We start from the raw sequence: 17,544 nt of genomic DNA, 5'->3' as shown, positions 1-17,544 counted from the left end.
ACCTACAGGTGGGAAAGATACTGTCATTCTGCTTTGTAAATGAAAAAATAGGTCCTCTTTGCAAGCTTTCCAAAAGATCAAAATGTTTAGATGTGTGGCAGAAGTGGTTTAAAAGCAAGTGCCTGGTGTGTGGTTTTTTAAAAAAAAAAATACATACCGTATATTGAATCATTGATATCTTACCTGAAATTCTGTCTTTTGCTTCTATCCTTCTAAGTCTCACCTAAATAGCTTGTGCTTTTACAGTGCTATCATCCACCGTTATTGACCATGCCGACTATGACAAAGGAGAGTTCTTTGATGCTTGGAGACCCTTACATTGCCCACTTCTGGTTTAAAGGATATATAATGAGCAAGTCAGGAAAAAGTTGGATGGTCTCAGTAAAGACAGAATCTGAGAAACATGAGAACAAACTAGCTGTGATCCCAAATCACACAAGCAGAAATTCTGCATTGGCTTTTAACATGTTAATTACCTGCATGAAAGGCTAACTCAGATTAGGATTAGGACCTGAAGGTTGGGGAGTTTGATCATTACATACCTATAGAGGTCTCAGTCCAGATACTGGGGCAAATACTATTGAAACAAGTTAGAATCTGTGTGACTTCACAGTCACTGTGTGATTCAACAAACTGAATGAAAAAAACTTCAGAGTTTGACAACTTGCCTCCCACATATCTATATTTTAGGAATTACAGAAGATACACATTGGGTGGAATCTAGACCATTGACTTCTCCTGCACTGATTTTTGGGTTGTGATGAAAAGATGATCATTTCTTGCATAATTCTATTCCTTTTTTCCCCATCCCCAGGAGCCCCAATCCTCTTCATTGTGCCATGGGTGGTGGTGAAATATCTTTACGAAAATATTCAGTAAGTTACCCAAAAAAAATCTACAAAAATGTATTGTCCACATATGTAGAGGATGTGCAAGCTGGTCTTTCTGTAGTTCCAATATTACCAGGGGCTTTAAAGAAGGACCATTCACATGAGATTTAGAAATGCATGATCAAGGACATCGTGCCATACAATGTATGAGCAGCAGGAAAGATTGCTGAAGAATAAGAAAGTGTACCCATTTTTCTTTCTTTCTTCATCACTCCCCCAGTTGTTGGCGTACCAATAATAACATGGGCTTCTGGTGGATCCTGCGTTTCCCTGTATTCTTAGCCATTTTGGTAAGCCCCCTTTTTTTTCCTTTTCTTTGTTGAAGCCTTTGGAGCTAAATGCTCTGTTCCAAGCTGCATCATTTTCTTGTTTTCAGCTGTGCACCTTATATGTTTTTTTAGGCAAGAGCATATAAAGGGCAGGAATGGGGGAACTGTGTACAGTATTTACTTTTCAGCTGTGAAGACGTTTCACTTTTCCTTCCTGTTTTATGTACTTTAAAAAAACCATCTCAGGATGGCTTCCAATAATCAATCAATGAACGAATGACTTAGACTTAAACTTTATTGTCACTTTCAATGTACAGTAATCAACGCACATTAAAATGAAATCTTGTTGCATACAGCTCTCACCACCTTCAATATACACTACATAAACGTGACTAAATAAATAAATAGATACAAAATTATGCATATACCCATACATATAACACGTAGAAACAATGCAGTCTGGTTTGGATGTACTGTAATACAATATTGTGAAGCTCAAATCACTGCTTATTATAAATAAACATCTGAAATTTCAAATATTTTTTTAAAAACAAACAATATAGGCCTTCAAAAATCCTGTTATATTCTAAAACTCTTCTTTTAGGGTAGAAAAAAAAAGGCTGTTTAAAAAATGTCCCATACTGTGTGCCATAATTGCCCTAAAGGAGGGCCATAGCCTGCCCAATGAGTGTGGGCCCACATTGTGAGCCATAGCCTGCCCAATGAGTGTGGGCCCACATTGACCTCAATGGATAGGCACATAAAGAAGAACATATAAGTGGTATCTTGATGGAATGAACCCCCTGGCCCATCTATAGCTAGTCTACTCAGAGGGTGTCGTAAAGCACTCTGGAGTGATACGTAAGTCTAGGGGCAATTGTTATTGTTACTATGACCATTGCAGGATCTCTAGAATCACATAACCACAATTCTGGCACTTGGCAACCATCATATACAGTATTTACACTGGTTGGAGCACCCTGGGATCATGTGATCACCATTTGTGATCTTCCCAGCCAACTTCCAACAAGCAATGTTAGTGAGGGGGGCTAGATTTGCTTAACAACTTCATGGTTCACTTTGCAACCAGAGTGATTTGCTTAACCATCATAATAAAATTAGACGTGACTTATTTAACAATTTTACCAATGGAAATTCAGGTCCTAGTTGTGGTCATAAGTTGAGGACTATCTGTAGTCCTGCAGTCAAGATTTAAAGCATATATATAATATATATAATCAGTTTCTGCACAACAAGGAAGTTCAGTGGTTTTGCCTTCCTGGGAGCCACACGGCCCTCAAGGCTAATAGCCATTGATCCCATGACTTCCATGACCTGGTCCAATTCTTAGTTGAATCCAGACCAGCTGCAAACCAGCTCCACATCTCATGGTAGCAACTTCCAGAGATGAATTGTCTGCATTCCTCCTGACAGCAGAATGATTTACATCAGGGGAATTCTGGGAGTTGAAGTCCAGATATCTTCAAGTGGCCAAGGTTGGGAAACACTGATTTACAGAAAGGCAGTCCTTCAAGTAACATCTCCCCCCCCCAAAAAAAAATTATACACTGTATACTGGATTTGTGAGTTTTATTCTAACCATTTTGATCATATAATTTTCAAATATTTGGATGGCAATCAAGTTGATTTTCATACTAAGCTGACTTTTTCTCATTTTCTTTTCTGTGTAGAATAATAATAATAATAATAATAATAATAATAATAATAATAATACCACCACTTAGTGTACATATAAGCATGTGTATTTGGTGATGGGGTGAGGGATAACCTGATCCCAATTGTTTAATTGTAAAGAGAATATAACTAGGGCTTATAAGGCTTTGGATTAGACTGGAACAATGCATTGGAGTAGAATGAGTGAATCTTTTTCTGGAATCACCCAATTGCTTTGTATAACTGCAGTGTGATCCTGCAAAAAGAAACAATGGTTTAAGATGTGTTGGTTTAAGAGATTAGCATGAGCAGCTCTACACACTCCAAAATGCTGTACAAACAGGTCTTCATTCATATTTGAGAGGCCACTTATATGTAGCAATTGAAGATTTTGGCTTGTCTGATGTGATAATTTAAGGAGAATTATACTTAAGAGTTATCATCTTATAAAGAGCCACATTAGCACACAACCTATTTTTGAGAAAATACCAAAAGTTCTCCATTAATGAACATATATTTTTTCTTGAGTAGCAGGGTTCAGGATTTCTATAGCACTGTTCTTAAATGCTTAAATCCCAACATGATTGCCTGCCAACTTATCAGTCTGACTACCTGGTCATTAGAAATATTTTCTCTAGGAAATCTGACTATCAGTCTGAGATTGCAGCCATCTCTGCCTGCCAACTTATCAGTCTGACTACCTGGTCATTAGAAATATTTTCTCTAGGAAATCTTATAGCAATAATTAAGATAGCAATGATCAGTATTCCTACCAGTTCGGACGTGCACATGCCCCCGTCAGACACGCTATTTTACCCTCTGCACATGTACAGAAGGCTTTGCACATGTGCAGAGGATTAAAGAAACCAAATGGCGACATCTGGGCAGGTTGGTAGAGCCCCGGGCTTCCCCCACTACCGGTTCTTCACACATTGGTGGACACCGCTACCAATACACCCAAACCAGGCTGAACAGTTAGCGTTTCACCCCTGTGGAGGTCTCATCAACTCATGCAATGCCATCTCTTACTGCCACTCAGTCACCCTGCTTCTGTTTCTTTCTTTCAGATTAATTTCTTCATTTTCATCCGTATCATTCAGATCTTGGTCTCTAAGCTCCGTGCCCACCAGATGCGATACACAGACTACAAGTTTCGGTACTGTCTCTCTGCATTTGCCCCAAATGGCATGCTTCTTGGGAAAAGAATATTCTTTTTCAACCTCCCTAGGACATCCTTGGCTTTCTAGGTCATGGCAGCCCCCTCCACCGGGTAGGGCTTGGAGTCTGCACCATGATCTATAGGTTTCCAAAACAGCCATCAATACATTAAGACTATACCCCTTGCCAACTTTTGGTGCAAAGTTTACTCCGAGTGTAAACTTGCATGTAAAAATGTTCAATGATGAGGAAATTTAGTGATTATTGTGCTCTTAACTACTTGAACATTAATAAGCACAAATCCAAAGTGGTGGTTTTGGGGAAAAGGCGAGTTAAATATAACTGGTATTTAGATGGGGAGCCTATAGAACAAATAGACAGATTCACCTACTTAGGGGTGGTTTTTACAGATACAGGGCCCTGGTCCAATCATTTTAAACAAAGTTCTATGAAGGCCACAGCAAGCTCTAAAACGTTAATTAAACTACTTAGTTATAATCACCCAAGCTCCCTGCTCCCAATTCTAAAGGTCTATAAAGCAAAAACCACACCTGTGCTAACATATGGTGCAGAATTGTGGGGCCTGTTAAAGGCTGCACCACTAGAACAAAACCAAGCATGCTTTCTAAGAACCATCTTGGGGACCGATAGAAATACATCCGCAGCAGCAGTAAGAGCTGAAACTGGCATCCACTCCATCTACAGTTTAACAGTTATTAAAGTCTTCAACTATTGGTGGAGGATTCTCCCAATGGAACCTGACAGACTCCCAAAAATGTGCTTAGAAGAACAGATAGAGCTCATAGAGAACAAAAAAATGGGCCTACTGGAAATTTGGGAAGGCTGAAAATGGGCCTGTTTCTACCCTCCAGAGATCTTCTGGAGCCCAGTTAAAACACCCCTCCCCCACCATGATTTAGGAGGCTGACTAGGCCAAAGCCACCCAACAACTGGGCAGAGAACCCCTTACTAAATTTTTTGAAGCCCGCCCCTGCCTACATATCTGATTACCTCTTTTACCTTGAGATCCATCCTAATTACCTGCTGTTCATTTAGGCTGGCGAAATCAACCCTGACTCTGATTCCCTTGCTGGGCATCCATGAGATGGTTTTTGCCTTTGTTATTGACGAGCAAGCCCAGGGCACTCTGCGCTTTGTCAAGCTGTTCTTTGACCTCTTTCTTGGCTCTTTTCAGGTGAGAAACAAGAATTAAAATTAGGGCTCTTCCATATCTTCCGTACAATTTTATTGTTGGAAATGATGATGATGATGATGATGTTTGTAACTCTCCTTCTGTATCCCTAGGGGATGCTGGTGGCCATTCTCTACTGCTTTGTGAACAAAGAGGTGAGTCCTAATCAGAGAAATACGGGACCCAGGCTTTGCCCCTTGTGTCTAAATTATGAGAGGTCCAGAATTTCAAGATGCAATCATTTGAATGATTGCACAATGTCCTTTTGAGTTTCAGTAGTCTCCTCATGAAGAAGCAATTAAAAGGGCAGCTATGATTATAGTTTTCAGTTCACACGTCCATATGTGGCTGTACCATAGAATTGGAATTTGTATGCCGCCCCGAGTCTGCGGAGAGGGGCGGCATACAAATCTAATGAATTATTATTACTATTAAATTATTATTATTATTATTTCAGTTGTCAAAGCATGCCTGCTATGCAATTTTTGGTAGAAATATAGCTGGAATATTTCTGAAAGAAGTATAACTGAAATATAGCTGGAATGCTGGACTTTATTTATTTATTTATTTATTTAATTTATTTATTAGATTTGTATGCCGCCCCTCTCCGAAGACTCAATGGGCTTTGCCCCGATTCAGCATGGCTCTTCTTATATTCTTATGAAATATTACTAGATTTGGATTAATCTAACATACTGTTTGGATTTAAAACACAAGCTGTAGTTGCAGGTGCCTTACACATCAAATTATTTGATTTTTTTTTAATTTACAAGAGCCAGCGCCCTTTCCCCCTTTCATACTTCCATACTCTGTCCTGTGCTGTAAACAGATGGGTAGGGGTGTACAAGGAGATCAGGATGCTACAAATAATGATACCATAAGGGTAACAAAGCCAACTTTTTTTGCTGGTGGTGTCTACAAATAATGATACCATAAGGGTAACAAAGCCAACTTTTTTGCTGGTGGTGTCTTCCCTGCAGGTACATTCGGAACTCACCAAAAAATGGACTCGCTGGAAACTTGGTCGGGACATAGAAGAAGAGTATAAACACACATACAGCAACACTGCTAACACTCGTAACGGGAGGAGCGGCAGCACCTGCGAGAAGCACAAACTGGTTGGCAACTACCTCAATGGTCTGAGCTGCAGCCAAGCAACTGTACATACCGGTACTAGCACGCAGTACCTGGAGAGGACCCACGGCAGCATCAGTGAAAATCTAGCTGTGAATGAACTACCTCCTTGCTATGAATTTCCTGACATGAAGGGAGAGAGCAGCATCTAAAGCAGTTCAGTCCATTGTCTCCAGCAGATTGGGCCCATTGATTCTTTTCCCATAAGACAGCCACATTGCAGAGCAAAGATGGCAGAGCTGAAAGTCCAGGAGACACTGAGTGGGACATGTGACTGGACAAGCAACCAATGTCTATCTCCCTGAAGGGATACCTCCGTGTCTGGTTGTGTCCTCTATCCTGAGATAGGAAGGCATGTCCTGATGAGACTCACGCCCTCCTCTTTCTCTGCATTCATAGTATTCCATGGGTGAATTCCATTGTAAGTGAGGAGAAAGAAACAAGTCAGGGATAGCCCAGGTATGGGTCTGGGAGAGTTATAGACGAAAGGTTGGAGGTGACATTAAGTGGATTTTGGGTGGGAAGAGAAACTGTACTATAGCTAGGAAGTCTGAAAATCTACAGTTCAGAAGTTGCACATTCATTCGTGCTGACCAGGCTGAGAATCTCAGAAACCTTCCTAGCTCTTGCTTTTATAAAGAACAAGCTGGAAATGCATCAGCAGTATTTGCTAAAAGATAAACAAATGGAGCAGAAGGGGCCGTGCAATTTTTAAAAAATTAGTCATAAGGGAGTGTATATTCAGAGTTATTGCCTATTCCCTAACATACTATATCCTGATAGAAAATTCTGCCAAAAACCAAGTCATCAGCAAAACATTAAAAGTTATATAATTGTTCAGTATAGCTAAATATTTTATTGCCAAGTTTAGTAATTGCAGAATTTGGATTTGAGCACAAGAGTTCCAAATTCCTTCTTTTTTTTGCCTCTGGAATGGTAATATCTTAGCAATAAGGGCCATGCTTCTTGAAGAAGATATGGTATTCAACAGAAATGGTGTCCATCTGGAGAATTAGGGGCATAACTTGTCCACCTGAGCATCTGGGGGATTTCAAGAAGCCACTTAGTAATTCAATTCAATTCAATTTATTAGATTTGTATGCCGCCCCTCTCTGAAGACTCGGGGCGGCTCACAACAACAATAAAAACAATATTACAATGGCACAAATCTAATATTAAAAATAACTAAAAACCCTATCATAATTAAAACAAAACAGCACATACATACCAAACATAAATAATAATGAGCCTGGGGGAAGATGTCTCAAATCCCCCATGCCTGGCGGTATAGGTGGGTCTTAAGTAGTTTACGAAAGGCAAGGAGGGTGGGGGCAGTTCTAATCTCCGGGGGGAGTTGATTCCAGAGGGCCGGGGCCGCCACAGAGAAGGCTCTTCCCCTGGGGCCCACCAGATGACATTGTTTAGTCGACGGGACCCGGAGAAGGCCAACTCTGTGGGACCTTATCGGCTGCTGAAATTCATGCGGTAGCAGGCAGTTCCAGAGGTACTCTGGTCCAATGCTATAATGTCCCTCTTAACTGGAGGTTAGAAATGAGAATTAAGAGGATTCTGGGCAGCAAAATGCCCAGGATTTAACACTTAACTACAACCCCAATCCAAAAGAGCCTGAACATAAATCAGCCCATTTTGCTGTGAGCTTCCCACTTGGGTTATCAGGTAATTTGCACATTGTTTTGTGGTAGGTGACAGCATAGTACCAAAAGTGCTGCCTGTGATCCTAAGTAGGTAGCAATAGTAATGCTCGCTCTGGAGAGTGAAGATATTATTGACCCTCTTTATGGCTGTGCCATTACATCTGTGCTATGGAAACACTTTACTCCATTTGTTCCCAGGATAACTCTGTCCTGAATGAGTCTGTAAATTGATTTTTGCTGAGGGCTGCCTCCGCGCCTGTGATGTCAGTGCCAATGTTCTGGAGATCAAACCCTCAATAAATGGTGTTACATGTCTTGGCAACTTGGACTGTTCCTCTTGATGCACATCATAGCTCATCTTACCTAAGGACTGGGCTACACAACAGTTACTAACATGGACAGGAACAGATGTCCTCCACTGGCCACATTCATCAAACGTATTAACCTTCATAGGAATATTATACGACAGGTTTAAATTAGAACCATTGCAACCGAAAAGGTAATTGTTGCCCTCTGTGATTATGCAATGTCTCTTTCAAAGCCTAAGATTCTGTCCTCCCCAGAATAGGCATGGAAGAATTTCTCTGGCATTTCCAGGGGCATTGAAACATTCAGATCCAGACATCCCTAAGAAGAAGCACAGAGATTATCTATGTTAGTCATGCAGCTCTTCATTACAGTCTCTCTCTCTCAAAATGTTCTTTTTTAAAATTGGTATGTGCACAAAAAATGTTCCTTCTGAGCATGAACTCGGAACACAGAATAATTTCATGCATGCCCATCCTTATGATGTTCCCTTAAAATCCTTTCACTGTAACACAATATGAATAAAACAGAAGTTTCTGTAGTTGAGCTGCCACGACTCACCAGACTATTTAATGATTTTGTACTGAGGGGAGGAGGGGAGCAGCTCAGGTCGTTAATTTAAGGTTCGGTGTGTTGTGTGAATCTACAGTATTGGGATAATTCCTTAAATCATAGCTAACTTAACCATGGCTGAATGTATTCCAGAAGAGGTCGTGACAACTGTCAGCCTTGATAGCTTCAAGGCAGGATTAGACAGATTCATGGATGCCAAGTGTATCGGTGTTATTGAAACGGTTGTCCATGTGCCGCCTCTATATTGGTTGAGGCAGGCAGGATTCCCTTGAGTACCATATGTTGGGGGTCAGGGGAAAGAGAGGGTCTTGCCTTTTCTTTCTGCTCAATTGATGAGCCGCTGTGTGACACAGAATGCTGGACTCGATGGGCTTTGGCCCGATTCAGCATAGCTCTTCTTATGTTCTTATGTATTGTATGAATTCAAGAATTCAAACGTTACTTCAAATTTTTCATTACAAACTTTTCTTCTGATTATTCCCACCCGCTTTTTTTCCTGTATTCACCTGACCCAAATTTTCCTGCCCCGGATGTACTAAATCGTTTCTTGTCATAGACTTGCTAGTCATTCTTAGAAAAACCTGTTTTTTTATTATTATTTTTCATTTATTTTGTCAAGCATGTATTAACTAGTGCCAGCAATTTCCATTACAGACATTATTAAACCCATGTTGGCAGAAATAGTGTTTTCATAACAGGGGAAGTTTCCAATCATTAGCTATGTGAGACTTTCAGTAATAGAAGCAGTAGGACTTGTGATTCATTGCTGGAGGACATGAATGGGAAAGGCCAATGTGCTAATGTTCCATTTGTGGAATCCCCAATTGCATCTGTTAAGAACATGGAACTAAATGGGACTTTTGATCTAAGTGATGGCAAACCTTTTTTTGGTTCGTGTGCCCCCTTGCTGCCTCTACATATATACACAATCCCCCCCCCAACCCCACAGATGTGCACGGGTCTCACTGAAGCTTGGGACGGTGAAAAAATGGACAAACTAGAAGTTTGGAAAAACTGATTTTTTGGTTTGCTCGTTGTGCTGTTTTTCACACTTTGAGGTTTCAGGAAGCTTCCCTAAAAGCTCCGGAGTGCAAAAAAAAGCACAGCAAATAAACCAGGTCCATTTTTCCAAACTTCTGGTTTGCCTGTTGGGCGGCTTTTTGCCCTCCAGGGCTTCAGGGAAGCTTCCCTAAAGCCTCTGGAGGGCAAAATGGCCTTCCCCAAGGCTGAAAATCAGCTGGCTAGTCTCTGCTGGAGCTGATATAGGGCACCAATTCACGTGCCCTCCCATATGGCTCCGTGTGTCACCTGTGGCATGTGTGCCATAGGTTCGCCATCATGGGTCTAATGTATCTTATCTCTTCTTACCCACAAGTCTTCTCACAGCAGTGGAAGAAAATAGGAAAAACAAGGCAAGCATTGGCGCACAAGGAAAAGGTGAATCACATCTACATACATGTAGTTATCTTGGAAAAGAAGGGCTGTGTTCCATTCCAGGCATACATGTACTGTCTGACTTCGGCAACATTACTTTGAGCTTTCTCAGCTACTGTATGTTGAGAATAGCAAGAGTGTTTTGCAGGGCTGTTTCAGTTATTTGAATGTAGGTTCTGCAAAAGAAAAACACAATTGGTCTATTCTAGAGAAAGCCCTTTGAATTGCATGCAGGTTCATAGAGGCACAATTTAACTCATTAATTGGCAAACATTAATACACTGAAGCCAGGGGTGAAAGTCAGCAGGTTCTAACAGGTTCTGGAGAACTGGGAGTGGAAATTTTGAGTAGTTTGGAGAACCGGCAAATACCACCTCTGGCTGCCCCCAGAGTGGGGAGTGAATGAGAATTTTGCAGTATCCTTTCCCTGCCACGCCCACCAAGTCACGCCACGCCCACCAAGCCACGCCCACAGAACTGGTAGTACAAAAATTTGGATTTTACCACTATCTGAAGCTACTGAAAACTAATGAAAAAAGGAAAAAAAATAAGTGATCAACCTACACACAATATCTAATCGCCCTGTGCCACTTTAACACTTGGCAAATAACACAGGTCTACAAAAAATATTTTTTGTAATCATCGTAGTTGACCTTGTACTTTTCTGAATCATTTTTGTTCTGATTTTAAAAATGTATATAGTTTTTCTGTAGCAGGTATAGTTTCCACGGAACAGCATCATTATAAGGCATAGGAAATATATGGCGACATTAAGAAACAGTAATTACCACATACATTGAAAATGTGGAAATAACGTAATAACAAAAATGCTTCTACATCAGACATTTTATGCGATAGAGCAAAACTAAGCATATTTTTGGAATCAGCAGATCAAACTCCATAAAACAGACATGCTATCTTTGCTGATGATTTTTTGGTGTTGACCAGTGTCATTTTTCTGCCTGAGTCTGTAATTCTCATCCAATGACAGTTTTAGGAATACAACAGAGAGTTTTAATGCTTGAACCAGGAGTAAAAACTTATCTAGTGAATGCACCAGTTTTGCGGAGGCCATTGTGCTGCTATATACTGTAAATGTGACCCAATCGTGCCAGAAACGCTCAGAGTAGGATCTACAATCTAAAGCAGTGTTTCCCAACCTTGGCAACTTGAAGATACCTGGACTTCAACTCCCAGAATTCCCCAGCCAGCATTCGCTGGCTGTAGAATTCTGGGAATTGAAGTCCAAATATCTTCAAGTTGCCAAGGTTGGGAAACACTGATCTAAAGTATCAGACGATCATATAGGTTGGTTGATTCAGACTGCACTTATTCATGTGCGAAACAGTCAAGTCTGGCTCACTTCCTCATAGTTTTGTTGTGGATCTTTTACCTGCTGGGTCCCCACTCCATAAGTAAATTTTTCCCAACTTTCCAGATGTGCTACAATTCCCATTATCTCAAACAAGTGCAATCAATCCTCATGACAGCCGGAACTATGAGCATTGCAAATCCAGTCTATTTTGACGTTACCAGATTGGAAGAAATTGCCCGGAAGAAAATATCAGCAGGCTGAAGAAAAAGAAGGGAAACAGAAGGAGCTGAAGGTGATCTCCTGTTTTCCCCTTTAAGACCCTAATAGGTCATTAGCTTGATTTCATTTGATTCCGGCTTCTCTCTCAATATGTAGCCAGAGGCTGTTGTTTAGAGTTCAGCATTGCCTCATGAATAAACTACTGTTAAGATGAGTGGCTAAAATAAATTCTGAGGCTACATTTTCAGGCTGTGACCTTTCTGCCTAGCAATGCCTCTTCCAACAATTGTGTTTCTTCCCCCCAACTACACAAAAGGTGGAGACTACAAGTCTAGAAGGGAAAGTTGGATGCAAAATAAGGAGGAAGGAAAAACAAAACACGGCTGTTTACCAGAAAGTTATTGTTTCCCTACCTGCTAACACCCTGTAATGTCAAGGGCAATGAAAGGTGAGCTCAAGAGGCCACAGCAGCCTTTGACAAGTACAGTCAGGGCTTCCCTCTATTCCTCTCCCCAAGGGATCTGCTGCCTTTACCAGACACCTGGGGCGGCCCGTGATAATGAGCCTAATTGAAACAAATTGCTGGAACACAAACAAAGGCACTTTATGAGAAGGTAAATGTGTCTGGGGAGCCATGCATATGACTTGTGTGTCTTTCTAAGACTTACAGATATCTCACTATTTTTGCTTTTTTATTATTATTATTATTTATTATTATTATTTATTGGATTTGTATGCCGCCCTCTCCGCAGACTCGGGGCGGCTAACAACAACGATAAAAACAGCATGTACAATCCAATTAATAAAACAACTAAAAACCCTTATTATAAAAACCAAACATACACACAGACATACCATGCATAACTTGTAATGGCCTAGGGGGAAGGAATATGTTAATTCCCCCATGCCTGGCGATAAAGGTGGGTCTTGAGTAATTCGCGAAAGACAAGGAGGGTGGGGGGCCATTCTAATCTCTGGGGGGAGTTGATTCCAGAGGGCCGGGGCCACCACAGAGAAGGCTCTTCCCCTGGAGCCCACCAAACGACATTGTTTGGTCGACAGGACCCGGAGAAGGCCAACTCTGTGGGACCTTATCGGCCGCTGGGATTTGTGCGGTAGAAGGCGGTTCCGGATGTATTCTGGCCCAATGCCATGTAGGGCTTTAAGGTCATTGCTTCTCGATAGCAAAACACACAAGTGTGCACCTGTCCTCTGAAACAGATTTTGCTCTTCTCACTACCCTGGTGCTCTATTCCTTTTACTGTACTCTGCTTCTCCCCCACGCCCCCAAATCCTCCCATCGAACTATGAGGGTTGCCCAGAAAGTAATGCAGCACATTTTTTTCCTCCGCTTACAATAATGGGACGAATGGAAAACTTTAGATAAACATTACAGTATTTGAATTGTCAGGAGTGCATGTCTAAATTTTGCATTTCTTCAGACAGATAGCATAGCTGCAGCAGTGTTTCAAAATGGCGTCTGTAAGTGATGTACGTTACAAGCAGTGTGTCGTCATTTAATTTCTCACTGCGGAGAAAGAAACTATTAGGAACATTCACAAACGTTTGTGTACAGTTTATGGAGAATCTGCAGTTGAAAGAAGTACGGTTAGTCGCTGGGCACAGAGGGTAAGGCCATTAGAGGTGATTCGCACAGTGCAAAAAGGGCTTCATGACCAGAACAAGGAGTGATACCGGCAGGGCATACACGCCCTTGTGTCTTTCTGGAGGAAGGCCATAGAACAGGAGGGAGATTACGTGAAAAAATAGGGAGTGTAGAAGAAACATCATTCTTTCTTGTGTGTAAGTTTCATTGTGTTCAGTAAATAATTGTTGAAGAAAAAAAATGTGGTGCATTATGTTCTGGGCGACCCTCGTAAAATAACCCTTAATCTCAGCCTTTATTCCTTACTAGTTATGTGCCTATGCCTTTGGAAAGTCAGCCCCTCCTTTCCATGTCAGTAGTCGTAAGGAACATGATGATGCTTAGAATGTGTATCTATCAAAAATAATAGCTGCTGTTGTTTAATGTCCCGTCTCTATCCAATTTACAGACATCAATGAATCATTAAATCTAATAAAGAAGGTAGATTAAAACAAAACTACAGATGCTTGGAATGGTTTGTTTTGTCCATGTGATTATTTAAAAACACATGTTCTGTGTTCATATAAACTTAAGACATGAAATTTGCCTGCCTTGCCCAATCTGTCTGCCCACCTTTTTTCCATGAGCTAAGCCGCTGTCGCTAATCCAATCATTTTTGTAACTCAAATCACTAAAGATTGCTACTCCTGGTGCACAGAAAAGGGGCTAATACAGGGGACGTTCACTCCTGCATGAGCAGAACCCTGCTGCTCAATAATTGCCTATTTGGCAAGTAAATGATCACATCACCTCATATTATCACTGTCACCGACAAGCCCATCTCCATAGGCGGCACTCTATTAGCCACAGGAGTGATTACTCATGAGCTGGAAAGTGTAGGTGCACAACCACATAATGTTGCATTTGAAAAACGCTTCCTCTCCAAGATCACAGGCTGCTCACCTATGCTTATTCCCAATTAAATTTGTGCAGATTTTGAATGTTGGCGATAATAACAATAGCACTTAGACACATACTGCCCCGTAGTGTTTAACAAAAACTCTCTGGGTGGTTTACAATGTCAACGCATTGCCCCCAACAATCTGGCAGTCCTCATTTTACTGATCTTGGAAAGATGGAAGGCTGAGTCAATCTTGAGCCAGTCAGGATCGAACCGCTGGTGGGTGTGCTAAGTTAGCCTGCAATACTGCATTCTAGCCACAGTGCCACCACAGCTCAAAAAGTGCCAGAGTCAGTCAGAACAGAGGCCTATCTGCTTCCTACCAGGTAATTGTGCCTCTAAAGAAACTGAGATTCTTCTGTGATCAGCACCACTTCCAACCAATGCATCTTGTGACTATAGAAGTCCACTCTTTGGCAAATGACACAAGGTTCTATCCCTTCTTGTGAAAAAACATGGACCAGCAATGTGCAGCAGCGGCTAAAAAAGCCAACACAATCCTAAGCTGCATGAACAGGGGGATACACTCCAAGACCAGAGAGGTAATAATACCACTCTATAAGGCCCTGGTCAGACCGCACCTGGAGTATTGCATCCAATTCTGGTCACCACACTTCAAAAAAGATATAGAGACTCTAGAGAGGGTGCAGAAAAGAGCAACTAAAATGATAAAGGGACTAGAGACCAGGTCATACGAGGAAAGGTTGCTGGAACTGGGCATGGATAGTCTAGTAAAAAGAAGGGCTAGGGGGGACATGATAGCTGTATACAGGTACTTGAGTGGTTGCCACAGAGAGGAGGGGGACACACTGTTTTCCAGGGCACCAGAGGGCCGGATGAGGAACAACGGTTGGAAACTGACCAAGGAAAGATTCAACCTGCAGATAAGAAAGAATTTCCTGACAGTGAGAGCGATCAACCAGTGGAACGGCCTGCCATCGGAGGTTGTGGACTCCCCAACTTTGGACACTTTCAAGAGGAGATTGGACTGCCATTTGGCTGGGGTGTTGTAGGATTTCCTGCTCAGGCAGGGGGTTGAACTTGATGACCTGTAAGGTCCTTTTCAACTCTAATAATAAATAAATAAATAAATAATAAATTATGGATCTCCTACCTTGAGCTGAGGTCATAAAAGGCTAAACATCCTGGTGGAGTAAATAGCACAATTGTACCCATGGGCCTTGTATGTGCGGATATTTGCCCCTTTTCACAGTGTAGAACCAATGAAATAGGTCTACAGAGATTCTCAGTCATCCAGGTCATAGTTGTCCCAAGGTGCTTTTTCAAGAGCCAACTGGACTTTCTGGGTTGTGTTTGTTTTTTTCACTTCTCATCCAAGACGTTTCGTGAAAAAGCACCTTTGATGGAAAGGCTTGTGTTGACTGTTTCAGAAGTAACAGGGAGATGGAGTAAAGTAGTTAAAACTGATTACTCTCACTTGATGAAGGACCAGGACAGACTGAAAGGGGAGAAGAGTCAAGAGAGGAATTAGCATGGAGTCATTACATTCCCACAAGCAGTTTAAATCCAACCCTTCTTGAATCCTGCTAACTCTTATCTAGCACCATTATAGTGTTCACTTTAATTCTTATGTATAGACATGAGCAATAAATCAGTGTAACTGGAGCTTATCATGTCTTGATTGTTTGCACTTGGCAGTTTATGGGAAAGGACCCCTGTTTCCACCCTTTCTTAAAGAACATTTGAGTCACAATCATTATATTTTGACTAAAACTACATAGCATGTCTTTTCCTTAAAATGGTTCAAGCAACCTAGCAAAGGGGTGGAACAATATAAGCCCAGGGTGCATGATTGTTCCCAAACTAGCATGGCTACGACAGGATTAAGGATCTAGGGATCAGCCTTAGACAATAGGAACTCTGTTTGTTCTATAATAGCTGCCCTGAATCTTATTTACCTGGCTATTGACTACAGTAAACTGTATGGATAAAAAATATGTGACTTCTCTTGCTCATTTTGAACAGAAATGGTTTTTTGTAAAACTGTATAAACCCAATATATATTAATCCCAATATATTTAGAAATATACAAAGACCATATGCTGTTGTGAGCTGCCCCAAGTCTCCGGAGAGGGGCGGCATACAAGTCTGATAAATTATTATTATTATTATTGTTGTTGTTGTTGTTGTTGTTGTTGTTGTTTTGGTTGTTGTTATTGTTATCGTTGTTGTTGTTGTTGTTGTTGTTATTATTATTATTATTATTATTATGTACCTATACCCAGGCAGGGGTTCCTACTTACTATCGCTACCTGAACGATGCATGCGCAGCTCCACATCACTGCCGTGCAAACACACGCTCCCCAGCAAGATCTTGCAGGAAGTAAATTATTGTGAAAGGATGCGCGTGCATGAGATTTTGGCAATTATTTTTGCTTCCACGCATGCAAAAAAGTGAAAAATTGCCAAAATCTCTCTCCCACACATGTCCTCTTGTGAGATTTTGCTTCCTGCACATGTGCAGAAGTAGAATCTCACTGGGGGCACACACATGCACATCGATGATGTGGAGCTGTATGCGCATTTTTGCTACTGATATGGAATGTGATCTGTAGCGGCTAGCAACCCATTACTGCCTATACCCCACCAAACCCTGAACATTTTAGCACCATCACTCACACATCATAACATGTCAACTCATTGCCTCCCTCTGACACAGAAAAATGTACAACCAAAAGAATAGCTCCACACCCTTGGTTTAGACCTATAACGTTTACTGGAACACCCAACACACTTTACTTCTAGCATTCGCTGGCTGGGGAATTCTGGGCGTTGAAGTCCAGATATCTTCAAGTTGCCAAGGTTGGGAAACACTGTTTTAGAGGAAGAACTGGCAGACCGAAGATGTTCCTGGGGGCGGGGGGGGGGGAATGGAGCCGACAGCAGCAGTGAAGAATGAAGAGGCAGTAAGCGGACCAGCTTTTTGAATCTCTCCAAACAAAAAGAGATTCAATGTGAGATTGCCCACAAGTGCGCCACTTTCTCTTCATGAGGTGACCATAAAACAGTAGTCTCCAATTAGTTTTGACCACCGGGGAAAGAGGGAATAGTTTAAATTGCAGGTGAAGCCTAATCACATTCTGAAATTGTTTATTTACTATTTTACGGCTAATCTTTAGATCAGGGGTGTCAAACTCAATTTTACTGAGGGCTGCATC

The 17,544-nt window shown here is 41.4% G+C and overlaps 1 protein-coding gene across 1 annotated transcript in view; it reads left to right on the top strand.

Annotated features, from left to right (window-relative positions):
• The window catches only part of GCGR (glucagon receptor), a 48,325-nt gene extending 39,493 nt beyond the window's left edge, over positions 1–8,832 (top strand). The window contains exons 9-14 of the mRNA XM_070740132.1: positions 815–875; positions 1,111–1,180; positions 3,901–3,989; positions 5,048–5,186; positions 5,297–5,338; positions 6,164–8,832. Of these exons, the coding sequence (XP_070596233.1) occupies positions 815–875; positions 1,111–1,180; positions 3,901–3,989; positions 5,048–5,186; positions 5,297–5,338; positions 6,164–6,469 (707 nt within the window). The 3' untranslated portion in view covers positions 6,470–8,832. The remainder of the gene's footprint in view (positions 1–814; positions 876–1,110; positions 1,181–3,900; positions 3,990–5,047; positions 5,187–5,296; positions 5,339–6,163) is intronic.
• Positions 8,833–17,544: the final 8,712 nt, after the last annotated feature.

The sequence above is a fragment of the Erythrolamprus reginae genome, chromosome 2 (genome assembly GCF_031021105.1).
Source record: "Erythrolamprus reginae isolate rEryReg1 chromosome 2, rEryReg1.hap1, whole genome shotgun sequence".
NCBI lineage: Eukaryota > Metazoa > Chordata > Lepidosauria > Squamata > Dipsadidae > Erythrolamprus > Erythrolamprus reginae.
This window is presented reverse-complemented; position numbering and strand designations above follow the sequence as displayed.